This window comes from Hippoglossus hippoglossus, chromosome 8 (genome assembly GCF_009819705.1).
Source record: "Hippoglossus hippoglossus isolate fHipHip1 chromosome 8, fHipHip1.pri, whole genome shotgun sequence".
Lineage (NCBI taxonomy): Eukaryota > Metazoa > Chordata > Actinopteri > Pleuronectiformes > Pleuronectidae > Hippoglossus > Hippoglossus hippoglossus.
Genome location: NC_047158.1, coordinates 732,118 through 748,895, shown reverse-complemented (window position 1 = coordinate 748,895; position 16,778 = coordinate 732,118). Strand labels below are relative to the sequence as shown.

Sequence of the window (16,778 nt, the reverse complement as noted above, 5' to 3'; positions counted from 1 at the left end):
CACATCAGAATCCATTTGGTGTCTGCATTTTAATGCAATATGAACAAAGTTTGACATATGGATATGTAAAACGTGAGGAAATGCTATACATTATATATTTCACATGCTCTCAAATAGCCTGTCAAATTGTCATGCATCCCCAAGAACTTTTGGACTGTGTACAGATGCACACACAGGCAGACAAAAATGTAGGCTATAAAAAATAATACAAATATATAATAAAAAATATAAAAAGAGTCTGAAATCTGCTGTACTGACAGCTAGCTAGCTATTCATGTCGACAAAAATAAACATTAATGATGTGCAATTCTCATGTGAGCAGCCGCCTGGCTGTTCACACAGGAAGCGCATTTCTCTGCGCCGGTTCGGGGGTAAATGATGCTGGTCTTCAAAGCCTATAGCCTATAGCTATGTCGCCTATGCCAGGAGCCCCCCCCCCCCTGTGTATCATATTTGTTTTTTGATATTTAGTCCACCCCATACTTTAAACATTGATCTTTATTTGCTTCGAACTGCAACTAATAATACATATTTGACCACATCCATTGTTCCTGGCATCATTTCACCTGCCACTAAAATACTGACATATGCACAGCATTACAAATGATTTGTTCTTTTCAATTCTTACCATGAATCCAAGCCACTTGCTGACCACACCTTGATGTGGCACTTGTTGTCAACAGACATGTTGGTGTGATGTTGGTATGATTGAATCCTTTTTTTAACCACCAAAACACAAAAGCCACTGATCTTCAGTGCAAAGATGCTCTCAGATTAAAGTCTGGTCATTACAGGCACCAGTGGGATAAACACACTGAAACTGGAAGGGCACACAGATTCGGACAATTTCAACATTATCAGTAAACTGTCAGTATTTATTTAACTGCTTACTTAAAGTTGTGCTGTACAATAGTTTTAACAAAATGGTGACAGATGTAGACCAAAAACTGTAGACAGCAATATAAATAAAAGGAATTATTTATTTTAGAAAATGTATCTTAGATTATACTGTACCTTCGACAGGTTTGGTGTTAGTTGTTTGTGGCTGAGAACTGCATGACTGTGCATATCACAGTTCATGATGTGTAAACTTACATTTGATCCTTTTGGAAGTTCAATAAAAGCTAAAACACTGAAAGATCACAATAGACATTGTATTGGTCAGATCAGTTGTCAAATTGTGAGCAAGGGTTTAGGAGTGAAAGAGCAGAATTGCTTGTACAGAGCACGTTTGGAATGGACGATTAAGTAGTGGCCAATATTTCTGCATGTTGATATTACACTTTAAATTAAGAGAGGATTCAGTGAACTTTGCTAAATGACAACCATTTCATTCAGTTATTAAAAACGACTAATTCAGATAAATACAAAAAAATAATCTTTCTGAATGTTTTAGGTACTGGTTCTGCTAAACATGAACTTTGGTTTTATCAGCTGCAGCCAATTAATATTAATTCCAGAGCTAAAAACGATGAACAGTTACTTCCTTCCATGAGTGAAAAGTTGCAGTGGTAACGAAGGGTCTTTAAGAGTAAAGTCAATCATTTTTTTAATAATGAAAACATATAAATGCATGTCTGCACATTTTAACCTTGCCATCCTAAGGTTGTCTTGTATGTGTCACCATAAAGTTCAATAAAGTTGTGAGCTTACCCAAACCAAAGCTAGTGAGCACTGAGCTAGTGCTAAAGCTAGCTGGCTTGATAATACTCCTGTTTCAATTTGTTTGGACTGTTTTGCCAGTAATAGGCTTCCATACAACCTCATCTTCCATGTCATCAAAACAGATCTTAGTAGACATTGTAAACACTATTAACCATGACAGTCAGTTCTTCAAATTCTTCTTTGTATATTATACTCTGTGTTTCGCTGCCACATTCTGAAAAAGTATAGCAAATATAACTTGTCACCACTGTTCGTTTCCTTGTTCTTAATAATGAAACAGTGTCAAAGAATTTGACACTCACTTGCACAGAGGAAAATATACTCTTACACATTATGAAGACTTAAAAGGCATTTATGATGTTAATGGTCACTGGTGTCTAAAAGAGTGCATGTTAAATGTGTAAGATGTAGATTGTTTCACTACGGGGTCAGAAATGTTAGAAAATCATGTAAAATGTGAAAACTAAAAGTACAAAACCAACAATCAATGCAGTAGCTTATTCAGGCTCAAATGTGAAGTTCAATAGAACAAAACCCTTTGAAAAATGTCACTTTGATAAATAAATCACATAAGACACAAATTAATTAAAATAAATATATAATAAATAAATAAATAAATAAATTTATGTACAATGAAGAGATGCAGATCAACCTTTAAAATTAGCCTCCTCAAAACGGAAATGCAGACCAACTAAAAACATGCATGGTCTGCTGTGTCCATACATAACAGTCCGTTTTAGTGCGGTCAGTAATCAGTTAGAGGCGACCAGCCACTTTCTCTGCACTGCTGCGGATGCATTTGGCACAACCTGATACTAGCTGACACTGATCCAATCCTTCAGGTGGCAGTCAGCACATCTGAGGACAAATAAGAGACAAAACGCACCACAGTGGCTGACTGCTAAGCTTATCCATTCCCTCTGCTGTAGATATCAGCTGATGGTGGGAAAAGACAACTACTTACTTTAAAATTTTCCTTTGCAACATCAATAACCTTTTTCTCCATCTTAAATAAATGATTTGGTTGTTTTTCTTTCTTACCCAGAATCAGACACTTTTTTAGCAGATAAAGATATGTTGAATTGTAGCTTAGCTTAGCTCAGTTTATGGATGTGTATGAGAACTTATGGTCTTTCTATGAAATAGTCTATTAAGCTATTGTTTATTAGAATTTAGATTTGAATAATAATTCTACATGTCAAGTTATAATAACCAGTTGGTTTGATTACAGCCTATCTGATCATGTGACTGCACATGCCCCCTCATTCTGTAGCCATGTGGCAGATCTCGGCCATTAACCATTACGTTTCTCTGACTCTGGGTTTGTAGGAAAAACCTTAAAATTCCCAAAACTAGATTACTTTAAAACTGCTACATTATAACGACCCTTGGCTCCTGTTAATTTTAAAATATTGATTAATACAGAATTCCCCTATCCTCCCCAATTTACCTTAGGTAACCTGACCTGAGCTAGAAGGGTCACAAAATGCATTTTTCAGCTTCAGATCTGTTTCTATCTGCATTTAAAAGATGGAAATAAATAATGAGTTTGAGCAAGATGTAAGAAAGTTATGAAGTTATCACTGTGGGTTTAAGTCACACATTTGCCTTGTTTAGCATTTAGGATTAATTTCGATCCATTGTTTGAGAGAAAGCATTTTAACTTCAGCAGAAACTCCAAGTCAGACAGTACTTTGACCGACTGCTTCATTTTGCCTCAGTAACACGTTTACCCTTTAAAGAAAAACATCCATAATGTATGACAGCTTCTCCTGCAGATTTGTAAATTAAAATATATGTATACAAAAAATTAAGACGGGAGGATCAAGAGAAAAAAATAGCGTGCAATTTCAACACAAAAAACAATGAAAACAGTTGGGTTTCAGTTTCTCCTTTTTTGATTTCTTTAAGACATGAAATAAAAATGGAAAAGTTGGTGGTATCCCAAAAAGATGTGAGTCCATGACATGTCCTGAACTGCATCTTTTGTCCACCCGTCTCTCCAGTTGACATGTGCCTTCTACAAAAAGAAAATTCTACCTGTGATACCCTCTGAGAAAAAGAAAACCAGCAGTTTATTACACAGACTGATGGAAATAGAAATGTCAGTACTCATGGTCTTGAAGACTTACATTTGTTCACTTACCATGTACAATATGTGTATGGGCGCATGTGTGAGTTCCACCATTTCAGCTCAAACACAAAGGTCTATTTCCCTTTTTCAAATTTCTTCACACTGCATATTTATCTGTGAATGTTATTCCCTTCAGTATCCATTCAGCTGAAAAAAAATCAGTCTGTAGAGAAGCTCTTGTCTGCAAACAAAAACCTGTTGTAAATCCTGAAAAAGAAACTTGTCAGACAAGACGTCACACCAAGCTCTTCACGCCATTATCTTCTTAAATGAAGCTCAAACGCCATCCCATCATCCTCTGGGTCTGGCATGTACCATGATCTGCCTTCCTGCCTCTGTCCGCCTGTGGGTCAGTCTTCTCAATGGGTGTGGAGGAAGACGTGGGGTAGGGGGACAGGTAATGAGGAACGGTGTGGTACTATAGGATCAGTTCGGTCTCCTGGTTAGCATTTGGGGAAAAAAGTGAAAGAGTAAACAGGAGGAAGGTTGAAGCATGGCGGCTGGTCAGCCGGTTGGTCAGTTGTCAGTGGTCTTACTCGATGACCATGCAGTGGGGCAGGTGCTGCGAGTAGTATTTGAAGAGCTCTGCAGTGGCTCCGGGACAGTTGGTCAGCTCCAGCTCCTCCAGTTCTTGCAGTTGGATGAGGCCTGACAGACCAGTGGTGGTCAGCAGGGGGCAGCCTGAGAGGGACACAGCAGCAGAAATAACAGCTGTGGGCTGGGTAACATGTACAAAGGGGACTAATCCATGTACATGTTTTTCTCAATATCAATTCTCAATATCAATCTTGGTTCTGTACAATGCTAATGTAAAGTCCAACATGGCATCATTTAATGTATGGTTCTTTTATTCCAACAGTCCAAAACCCAAAGCAATTTTGTCTAACAATAATAACTTTTTATATAATATATAATTATATATATATATATATATATATTATATAATAATTTTAATAGCGCCTTTCAAGGGACCCAAGAACACTTTTCATATTAGGGAGAAAACATATTTAATGTGACAAAGACAAGGAAAGATTGAATCAAATCAAGTCAGATGCATTTTTTTAGTAGAGTTTTGAGTAGTTTTTTGAATGTCCAGAGGGATACTTACGAACATATGTACACTGAACATTAGGATATGCAATTACAAGATGCTTGGCATTTGTCTTGACAGATGATTTTAAAGATTAATTAACTCTAAAGATAGTTGCAGATTGTATTTATTTTTGTTCTAACTACTTCATTGACTTTCAGCTTAGTATAAAAGATTTGCAGTGTGTCGTGGTCACTCACACTACTGAGTGAACTTTTGAGTTTAGATTCTCTACCATATACATCCTCGTTGCTACCTGTCCATTACTTGCTTGTCTACTGTTACTAATGTATGCAAGAACAAGGGAGGTTCTTATCATTTGAATATGAATAGTACTAAATTCAATACTTCAATGTGGATGGAATACACTGGAATTCGTTCTGTGTGGAAGATGGAGCAAGAAATCAAACCTGCAAGGGACAGAAGACGAAGACTCCTCATTCCAAACAAATGCTGCAGTCCAAAATCTTGCACCTGCAATCAACACATACACACCAATTTGGAGCCTTTTCTTGTAATTCTCATCTTCATCCACCCTTTGCTGGTTGTAGAAAGAAACACAACACATGCAAAACTTGTACAATCTCCCTTAAAGGGATGGTTCACTTAAAAATAAAAATTCACTCGTTATTTACTCACCACTTTGCCGATGGAGGGGTGGGTGAAGTATCCGCAAGCCCTGACATTCATATCGAATTCATTTACATTTACATTACGGGGCTTGCGTACACTTGGATGACACCACACGAGCAGTATAGAGGCATGTTGTGTTTTTTCTCTTGTTTTATTAAGTTTGAAGAAGAGGACACCATTGACTTCAATTGTGTTGGATTCTGCTGCAACAAAGTTTACTGAGACTCCAGAAGTTGTGTGGACTAAACTCTTCACCCACCACTCCATCGGCATAGTGGTGAGTAGATAATGAGTGAATTTTCATTTTTCTGTGAACTATCCCCTTAAGGTTCGCAAATGTGACATTACTGTTGTGAGATAATGTAGTTCCGATTTTTCTGTGCTTATGATAGATAGATAGATAGATAGATAGATAGATAGATAGATAGATAGATAGATAGATAGATAGAAAGAAAGAAAGAAAGAAAGAAAGAAAGAAAGAAAGAAAGAAAATACAGTGAACTTGTGTTTTGTGTTACCTGACAACACCAGCGCAAATAGAGGCTCCTTAATGATGACATGGTGGACAAGTAGCCTAAACCAGTGTCTGTAATCCGCACGCACCTACAATCATAAAACACAACAATTATCAATAACCACAACTTTTCCAAGAATGTTGCAATTAGAATCTCTGCTGTAAAGAAAGCATTGACACATCACTAGACTGAGGCTCCAGTGGACTAAAGCTGTACATGAGCACATGAGGCAGATAATCCACCAATCAAAGCAAAGAAGGTGTCTGACCAAGCGTCACATCACTCTATGTTTGGGCAGGTCTCATGTTACTGTGACGTTGCAGTCGGTATAAGCTTGTTTCAGATGATAAGCCTACTGATTAGTATCTTTGTTTTGAAGCTTTTGAAGTCTTTTATAGCCTTAACATTGCTTTAGTTAAGTCGTACACGTTTCTCCTCAGTAAATATAATTTTTGCTGTTGCTATAAATGAATTTTCCCATGCATCATCATTTCATCTACTATGACTCAAATGATGTCAGGTGTAATTTGCAACTCTTTACAAACTGTACTCTGAGGTGAAAGAAAGAGGATAAGTGATCCAGGTAATAACAAGCTTCCTGATGCAGCTTCTAATCTTATCAAACGTGAATGTTTAGAAGTGTAGAATGTCCAGAATAATCAATGGCTTATTTGCCCCCTCTGTGGTGCGGGTACCAATGTACCATCAGTTACTTTATCACCTCTGCATTTCACTCTCTAACTGCTACTAATAAGGATGAAAGCAGGACACGCTGACCTGTCCAGCACCAGTTCTTCCAGTTTATGCAGGTCACAGGCAATGTACTCCAGGGCCATGTCAGTGATCCGAGGGCACCAGGATAAATCCAGGCTGCGGAGCTTACGCAGGTTCTCAGCAACCAGCTCCACACCATCATCTGTGATCTTGGAGCAGCCAGAGAGGCTGAGGGCAGTCAGGTTGGGAAGGCTGTGCACCATGTTGACCACACCGTGATTGGTGATCTCCCAACAGGAGTGTAGCCGCAGAGTGTGGGTGGTGTAGCCCTGAAAGTGGAGGGTCATTTAAGTTTATTTGATTAAGTGAATGTTTTACTTTGTTTCCAACAAACAAGCTGCCTTTTTGTTTCTTCATTACAATACAACAATTATATCTCCTTTATTTATTAATATGAAGAGAAGGGAATATGAACAAGAACATGATCTAGCTCAAACAACATAGACAGTTTACCAACTCAAAAACAACAGAAAAACACCACACTGGTTTCTCTTGTTTTAGCATTCTACCTGTTTGGCTGTGAAGTAGGCCATGGCTGTGTCAGTGACGTGGTAAGCCTGCAGACTCAACTCTGATAAGTTGGGTAGGAGCTGTGAGATAGCAGCAATGGCGTCATCCGCCACATTGATGCAGTCACTGACACTGAGGGAAGTTAGACGGGCATTCAGACTAGACCACAGGCCAGCCTCTGTGAAGTCATTGCAGCCTGACAGTTCAAGATGCATCAGTCCTTGCATTTGCTCCAACATGACCTGCAACAGAAAGACCATCAGTTTGGATCACTGATGACGCTGCTTTTAAAATGAATGGTATAATGAACGTCTTGTGTTAAAATGCTGCATGTATTTCCAAAACTGCCAACATTCTTTCTGTTCGATGGTTACTGCATCTTGACTGAATAAATAAAAAAAACCTTTGTAGTCCAGAATCCTTCACACATCAAGAGCTCACCCATAAACAACTAGTTACCCACAATTGTCCTTTAGGATTACTATGATTTTTTTAAGACCAACATTGTTTACATTTTTATTTTTAGTGTGTTGTTTCAAGATCATTTTATATTCAACCATTTGCATTTTTTATTTCACTTGTTACACTCAGAGTATGTGCATTTCTGGTCGAAAGTAAATATATTACATGCAGACTAAAGAAATGGCCAGTCCCATTAGCTCTGACCGCAGTTTGCAGAATTCGCTATGGCAACCATCCACTCATCCCAGAATAGGAGGCCTAGCTGGTATAAAGAGCGATGTGAAAAACACTCTGCAAGCACTATGCCTCTTTTGTCCTGGCAGTGGAATATGATTCCAATCAACCCAATTGTTTTGTCAAAATAAGCACAGGTTCGGTTGTGCAGCAGTCAAACTGCCACTGAAGCTGCTGCCTGAGCCTCCTCACACTGTTTTATCATCATTCCGTGCACTGGAAGGAGGTGGGTTACTAACGTGTCCTTGGGCATTAATCACTGATCCATCACTTAATCTGTGGGGCTGCACTGTTATACTGGTGTGATCTGCATTGTATTCTGCAAAATGTTTCCACTGCTCTTCATATTTCCACTTTGCTGTAGAGTCAATACAAGTAAATGTGATTACACTGTGAGTTATTCTGTGTGTGTGAGCCTTGACAGTGAACTGCAGTGTGGATAATGACATTTGTTTCACCAAATCTGTTTCATGATCTGAAAACTTTATCCTGACAAACACTTTGACTTGCACTTGACTATCCCTATCACACAATCTTGTAATAGTGTTCTAAATATATAATCATATCATCACTTTTCCTAAATTATCAAACATACTGTATAATCAAGCTTGTCAGACGGTAGTTATGATTATTTGCCAAAGGAAGATATGGTTTCCCTGTGTCTGACATCAAAAAGGCACTGAGGAAGAAGCTACACTATTAATTGTCATTATTATTTTAGTGTGGCCTGCATAAGAACATAATGGGATGACCTGATTTTATAATTGATTCTTATACTGAGCCTAACTATTTCGAACCTCAATTAAATCAGTTGTTGGTGACCTTAGTTATTACAGGAAACAGCAGCTAATTCAGACTAAACCACAGACATACACCATGTGACTTTGACCCCGACAACACCAGCTTCAACCTGTCCTATACCTTCACTACGTCTAGTAGTTGCCTTGAGCTTGAATGACACTGAGTACAGCTATGAATGCTTCTTATGTGTAATCATCTCAAAGAGCAGGTACATTTTTCATCCAATAACCTCTGTCAACTTCATCATCATGACTCACCTCCAAACCGGCATCTGTAATGGTGGACCTCTTGAGGCTGACTGAGCGGACACCCTTCTTGGACAGTGGGTAGTTATCGATGAACTCACAAATGTCCAGGTCTGACACGCCCACTAAGCAGAAAGACTGGAAACCACGTAGGGCGAAAGCCTGTAGACTCACAAACTCCTTCTCCCCATTGGGCAGTAGGGTGTAGAGCTCCTTGGCATGCAAGATAGGTGTCACACCCTCCCAGAACTTAGGCTGATATAGCACCTTTCGCCATGTCTTGCATACTTGTGCCAGCACACATTTTTCACCTGTGGTAAAATACCAGAGCAGTCGGTTAAGCAACTTCTCATCCAGGACAAGCTGGCGCTCCAGCAGCATGGGTTTGGGTAGAGTGAGAGGGGGAAGCTGGCGAAGGGATGGCTTCAAGCCTACCAGAGGCTTTCCAGGCTCCATGTCAGTGCCCAAAAGAGAGGCTGCTGAGTGGGGCATGCCAGGGCCGTCCAGGTGGTGGTGGTAGGGAAGGGATGATGTTGGAGTAGGCAGGATAGAGGGTACAGATGAGGACTGGCACAGGCGGTTTTTGGCAGCAGGTGTCCCTTTGGTGATACTCGCACTACCCAGACCGTTGGGCTGGCTGGTGGGCAACTTCACCATTCCGTTGCGAGTCACACAGGCAGACTTCAGCTCGCTGGGGGTGGACATGTTCAACATTGGGAACCTTATGAGATAGGAAAGATCCACAGTGGGCCATTAAACACTGATAACTAATAAATACTATATATATGTTTATTATGATCATTCCTTATATTTCTTCTAATTCTAGTACATTATTACTGTACACGTGGTTTCTCTAAATGGGAAATTGATCTGCAGTTTGTAAGTATTGAACTACATCCTTGTGCATGTGCTTCTTAGTATCCATAATGTCATATTGCAGTGAAATGTATGGAATTACTGTAGCTTTTAATGTTGTCGATGTTGCTGATGTTATTTATATAAAGCTACACATGTTAAATACCTATTGAGCTTGTCAAACTATTTATCTTGTGGTGTTTCTCCCAGAATGGCATTCAAAACATCAAACAGCACTGGTTTACGGCACCAATTGGTTTATTTTGCTTCATGTGATGTGAAGCTAGTAATGTGCAGGTTTTCTGTCAATCACTAATCACTACATTCAGATGTTCGAAAACAACATATTTTCTACATAAGAAGCTACGATATGACCTTGACTCCACATACTAGCTTTATCCAGGAATTACACTTAGTCTCACCAAGGTTGTTTCATTCATAAATTGCTAACTTTTTTCACCAAAGTGAGCAAAATCCATCCACTGATGTGTGACTGAAAGCTCTTAAAAAGGACCTTGAGTTAAGATAAAACTGTCAAACTATTAAACCTTTTTCACTGCAACCATTTTGACATGAAATAATTAGTTAAGGCTCTATCTAAATAGAGCACAACCTTAGTTCATGTGACTAGTAACACCTGTGTTTTTTGCAGTCAGCTGAGTCAAGATGCCGCTATGATCAGCATCCTGCTTCCCATTTGCTGTTTGAGTTAACGTAGCTCGACGCTCCAAGTCAAAACACATCGTAGTTGAAATGAATGCTATGGCCCATGGCCTCATCTAGCCTGTTGTCTGTGATCTCACTGTATCAGCATCAGGAGGACAGGCTCCAACCGCTCAGTTACATAACATGCTGACTTTGCCACTTCACACACTACAGCATCGCTTTGTCCCACTCTACTGACAGCAACCCCTGCATCAGCTTGCATGTATATGCTGTTATCAGGAACACTTTTCAGTATGACAGCATTTACGTTCCATCACTTGAATATATTTGTCCTCAGTTCCTGAACAGATGGAGACTGGCTGTGCCGCTGCAGCATCAACAAGGCTCATTCATTACATAATACAACAAAGTTGTCAACTAGACCAGCTACAGAAAGCCCTCCCTAACATTTCAAAGAAAAGGATTGTTTCTGTTGTACTTATACTGCCTTCAACTGTAAATATAATGTATTCAGCTAAACTAATACTGCCTTTAACTGTAAGTATAATATATTCTGCTGTACTTATACTCTATTGGGCTGTACTTATACTGGTATACACTCTAAATATACTGTATTCTGCTGTACTAATACTGTTTTGAGCTGTACTTATACTACCTTCAAATGTAAATATACTGTATTCTGCTGTACTAATACTGTAGTGAGCTAAACTTATAATGCCTTCAGCCGTAAATACACTGTATTCTGCTGTAATTATAGTGTATGCTTTTATACGTATACTGTATAGAGCTATACTTATACAGCCTTCAACTGTAAATATACTGTATTCTGCTGTACTAATACTAATACAGTCCCATCTCCCCTGCTGAATCACATCAGCGAGCTATACTCACCGGGCCAAACTAACTGTGTTGCAGAGTACTAATAGTGTGTGTTATTGCAGTGAACCTGGGACTACATGTGACCACAAAAACATGTTCCCTTCAACACAGTCTTACTACAAATAGCAATGTAACGTTTAACTGCAAAGGACCTCTGTTACAAGGCAAAGGCAACACAGGCCGTGAAACAGAGCCGCATGACTCAGTCAGTTCCATTTCGCCCTTTTGTCAATCTCAATTCCGTGATTTATACAAATGCTGCTAACACTTGTCATCAGTACAAACAACACTTAAGTGCTCAACCCACATTGTCCCCAAAGTGCAACTAACTCAATGGCCATTAGCTTATTTAATATAGTGGATATAGAATATATGATAGGTTATCAGTTTTCCAATTGTTTGAAGTACTCATCGTTTCTTACATAAACCCTGCTGAGATTCAGCATTATTCTCAGGGTACATCAAGATGTGGAGCAAGAGATCAAACCACCAGCTCCCTTAATTAATAACCAAAGCACTCAACCGACTGAGACAGAGTAGCTTTTTTAAATCCCAAAACTCAGCTTTTCCACTACAGTTTAATGAAAATGGCAGCTTGGTCTCTTAGTATGTACAGGATAAATAAAGCTTTTCAAAATTGCGATAGTTGTGGCTGTTAATTAAGGAGGACTTTCTGTTGCCTACCTAGTCTGTGATCTATCTATTTAAATATCAATATGAGTATCATTAAAAGTAGTTGTCACATAAAAGCAGCATTTTAGCCTGGTAACCCTTATGTAATGTATAGAACAGAAATATAAACAGGAAACAGAAAAAACAATCTCATGACAAATAATTCACATCAATTCTACTAAACAACTAGAATTCCTCTAATTACAGAAAAAAATGGATCAGTTAGTTAATGAAGTGGAGCTCAGTCATTGAGGTGTGTTTATCATGTGTATCTTCACATTAGTAATGATTTGGTGAGACAACAGTTTTATTCTGGCATTTGTCAGAGTAAGTGAATATTGTTAAGTCAGCCTTCAATAACAGGTTACATTTTAAAGGAGCTTTTTTTAAATGTGCATATAAAATGTGCTCTTGGTTGGCTTACATTCTCAAACTTACTCTGTAAGAAGACCATTGACTGGTAAAGACTATTACAGAAAACCTGTTGTTAATACAATTATTTATTATTATATAGAAAAGGGAATAAATTGGTAATACATTTTATTTTAGGTTTTATGCATGATGACAATCCTGCCGTAAATGAAGACCAGTACGGACGGTGTTGACTCAACAGGGACCATCAGAAACATCCCTTACATAAATGGACAGTCAGAACATCTTGCCACAGTCCTTAAGTCCCAATGAGTCAACACTCACAACAAACCATTCAGCACTAAGATCACTATTGTGTATGTTTTAATATCAGCCAGTGGCCCTCTCTCTAAACCCAAAGCCAGTAGGAATGGAAATTTGAGGTAAGAAATCATTATTTGGTAAAGGTATCAAATATAATTGGCATCTGATAATGGGGGTGGACCACGATCGAGGTGGCAGCTGATGATGGATCCTATTGGCGGCAGTGGACAATGACTGTGGACTATGGTGCCATCCGATCTTGATGGTGGATCCTGATCGTGGTGGCTCCTGACCATAGACTATGATTACAACAAGACTGCTTGATATACAATATTTCTCCTCAGATACTCGACCATTACTGACAATAATCCATCAATTAATTGACCTTCAGTTATGCTTCAAAATGTTTACCCTTATCAATGCTGCTAAAACCCTTATCTTTCTGATGTTCTCCTTTACACTTGACATCCATTGCACTTCTGTCCGTCCTGGGAGAGGGATCCCTCACATGTGGCTCTCTCTGAGGTTTCTACCTTCTTTTTACCCTGTTAAAAGGGTTTTTAGTAGTTTTTCCTTACTCTTGTTGATTGATAATGTCCACTTGAAAATCTGTTCCAACATTGTACGATATTTGAGCGAGATGTCGACTGTGGGTCGATGCCATGTATCTTTAAACATGTAAAATGTTATTGTCCTGAGCTTGGGCAAATTAGGTCTCACTTCAAGTTCCAGTTACTTCTTTATTGTGGTCCTTTCAAACATCAGCAGCAGCCAGTGTGTGCCCAGTTTTCATGTACATATGGATGGTCAAACTTTCAATTATTCTCAATACTTCTAGCTCTTCTTGGAGTCATTATCATGTACATGTTGACTTAGATGTTGTTTTACCTTAAGAGGTGTCCCAATGTCTTACAGATGAATTGGTCAACAAAAAACCACAGCGTACCCAGTTTGAGTGTCCCCATCTATCTCTTTCCTGTCATCTACTGTTTGAATTATCTTTTAACTTTAAGCTCCTCCTTTGGAAGATGAAATTTATTCTCAAATAAAAAATGTAAAAAAGATATTTGCATTTCCCAGAGATTGGACAGTTGAGGTACAATGATGTCACCTCTGTACCACCCTGCTTATGTGTTTTGATCAGGAGCACTTTACAACTTGCCTTTCATTCAGGCAGGAGACTATGCAAGTTCTTTACCTAAGCATCAGCTGCAATTTAGGGTTCCCTCCGTGGCACAAGGAAGCTAAGAAATGTACTACAAATCTTACAATTCTTACCAGTTGAGCCACAACTGTATGAACATATCGTGCTGCAATAAAAATGTATGAATTGATAACAAATCCAAACAAAGACTGCTGTTGTCCCAGTTACACATCACTGGGTCTTCCCATTCTGCAAGTTTAACTACCGAGTTCATCTTGCAGGTTCCATCTCCCAAGAAGATGAGTTTGAACTTTGCAAACTCTGTCCTCACAAAGTCCTACATTAGTCTGGAAAGATGCATGATGGGAGAGGAGTGAAAGAAACATTTTTCAGGATCACTCATGTCCTATATACTAGAACAGTCAAAGCACAACATTCCAGGCAAACTTCATTCTGTATAACCCTCAAACTGTCTGCCCCACTGGGTTTATCTGTGTCACCAAAGCAGTGATACACCATGATAACCTGAAATGATATTAGCAAGGATTAAGCATTATGAGAGATGAGCAGTCACTCCACACTAATCAGCAACCCCTAAACTCTTGTCTTCTGTTTCCTCTGCAGCTGTTCCTGCTGGTTTTTCTGTCTGTCTTGCTGCTAACACTGGAGAGGGGGAATTGCAATTATACAGGTCTGCTGCAGTGTGTCCATCTGCACAGGTGGGCCGGACAACATCAGTCTACTACTGTCTGCTAACTGTCCAAATGTTATTGGAAAACAGTTGAGGACACTGAACACCTGCAGCAACAAAAGGTCCATAGCTGCATGAATTGTGGAGGTAACAGTTGTAACGTTACCAACAGCAATATCGCCTTATAGACTGAAGCCAATGTTAACTTAGCTGTCTCAAGTTTAGCATACACTACCACTGATAGGCCTGCAACTTCAACTAAGTGCCAGAAAACCTCAGTAAATAAGATCCTGTGCCAATGTGTCTACTCAGCTCATGTATAAAGTGAGGTTGAAGGAACACCTCAGTACAGTAGTATGGCTCTGATTCCTCTGCATACGGTTTAGCTAAGCAAACAGGTACTGAAAAGGAATGACATTCTATATTCATTTACTACAGTTTACATTCATTTCCAGCTGTGTTCTAGAACAACAAGTTAGTTGGTGACCACGCTGGGGACCTATGGTAAATGGTCTGTATTTATATAGCGCTTTTCTAGTCTTGATGACCATTCAATGCGCATTACAGTACAGGTTATTGCTATTCACCCATTTGCACACACATATTGATACAGTGCATCTATGGGCAGTACTTTTTCTATGAGGGGCAATTCGGGTTTCAGTAGCTTGCCCAAGGACACATTGGCATGCTGAGGGGGAAGACTGAGATCGAAACGATGACCTTCTGGTTAAAGGACGACCGCTCCTAACCTCAGCCACGCCGCCCAACCTATGACCATTGCTGTCACTAATCGTAAAAAAAATGGTTTTGTTTTGGTTCTGGTTGATGTAACAGTGTTGTGCAGTCTGTCATGTATAGGTGAGTCTTCACTGTCTTTTTATTTGACTATATATGCTAAGCTCAAAACATATGTTAGCCAGCTAGCCTCATACAGAAAGTTTACTTTCCAACAAATGTGGGATTTTCTGTTATTTTGCTAACTCACTCAGCTTAATCACATCTTGAATTGACCTTCCTTATGGACAAGCTTTGCCAAGTGTGATTATGCCATAGGGTTATAAGGGTTATGATGTTTTCTTTTTCTACCCCCCCCCCCCCCCCCCCCCCCCCCACCCAATTCAAATCCACTGAATTCATCACACTCTTTCGGGCCTCAAAGGTAGCCTAAAGGGCAAATTGGTGTAGATCTGAGCTATAATGGTTATGTTGAGATCATCAACTCAATCCTCTCATATTTAACAGTAAAGAGTATGAAAAGATCAAGGGACAACTGGGGCAAAAACCAAGAAACACTTCGGAAGACAAATGGCTCAAAGAAAGAAGTCACATGGCAGAACAACTGAGAGCGAAAAAGGTTGCGTCACTGACAGACGCTGGCGTCATTATGTTTGTTAATAATACGCAGCTCGATGCGGATGATCGGACTTCCACAGGCCCGAGCATGCACACAAAGAGCTGGAATACCCAGCACCGTCCACCCGCATCAGCCTGATCTCTCTGCAGTCCCCTCCGCCTCGTCTGAGCGGCTGGGGATGCTGCTGCTATAACCAAACACCCCGTCATCCATCACAAGCACAGACATGCTACACACACCCACTGCACCCATGGACGCATCCTCCTCGTTCGGCCCTATTTTTTCGCAGCATCCCTTACCTCTCAGATGAAAATTCACTCAGCCATTAATCCATGATCAACACGCTGTTTTCACCGCTGCCCCGTTATCACGTTCCCGTCAGTGTTTCGGCGCAGAGATGGTGGAAACAGATATCGATTAAGATGCTTCCCGTTGTGTACTATCAGGATGCGAGGGATGCGCCTGCCGAGCCCATACATACAAGAAGAGCACCCGGGTCCACGATCAGAATCCGTCGAATTTAGATGAGAACCGACGCACGGCCTCCTCTGTAGGAATGTGAAGATCCAAGCAAAGCAGGCTGTTTGTTGTGTTTTCGATCTTCTAGTCGTCGTCCACAGCAGAATGGCCCTCTCTGTCCCGTAATTTCTCCTCCGCACACACATACGCACACATACGCACACACGCAGCGCTTTCTCATTTAAAGAGATATGATAGGGCAGCTGGAGCAGCACACAGCCTCTCTGTCTGCTTCTTATGTAACCTGCAGCCCAGATTGT

General features: G+C 39.8%; 1 protein-coding gene across 1 annotated transcript; it reads right to left on the bottom strand.

Moving 5' to 3' along the window:
* Positions 1-480: 480 nt before the first annotated feature.
* Positions 481-16,778, bottom strand: fbxl16 (F-box and leucine-rich repeat protein 16). Its single transcript, XM_034594517.1, has 7 exons — positions 16,299-16,778; positions 9,076-9,784; positions 7,321-7,563; positions 6,815-7,080; positions 6,041-6,125; positions 5,300-5,363; positions 481-4,480 (listed from the first exon to the last, which is right to left on the bottom strand). The coding sequence occupies exons 2-7, from the start codon at positions 9,775-9,777 to the stop codon at positions 4,332-4,334; spliced, it is 1,509 nt and encodes a 502-aa protein (XP_034450408.1). The 5' UTR covers positions 9,778-9,784; positions 16,299-16,778; the 3' UTR covers positions 481-4,331.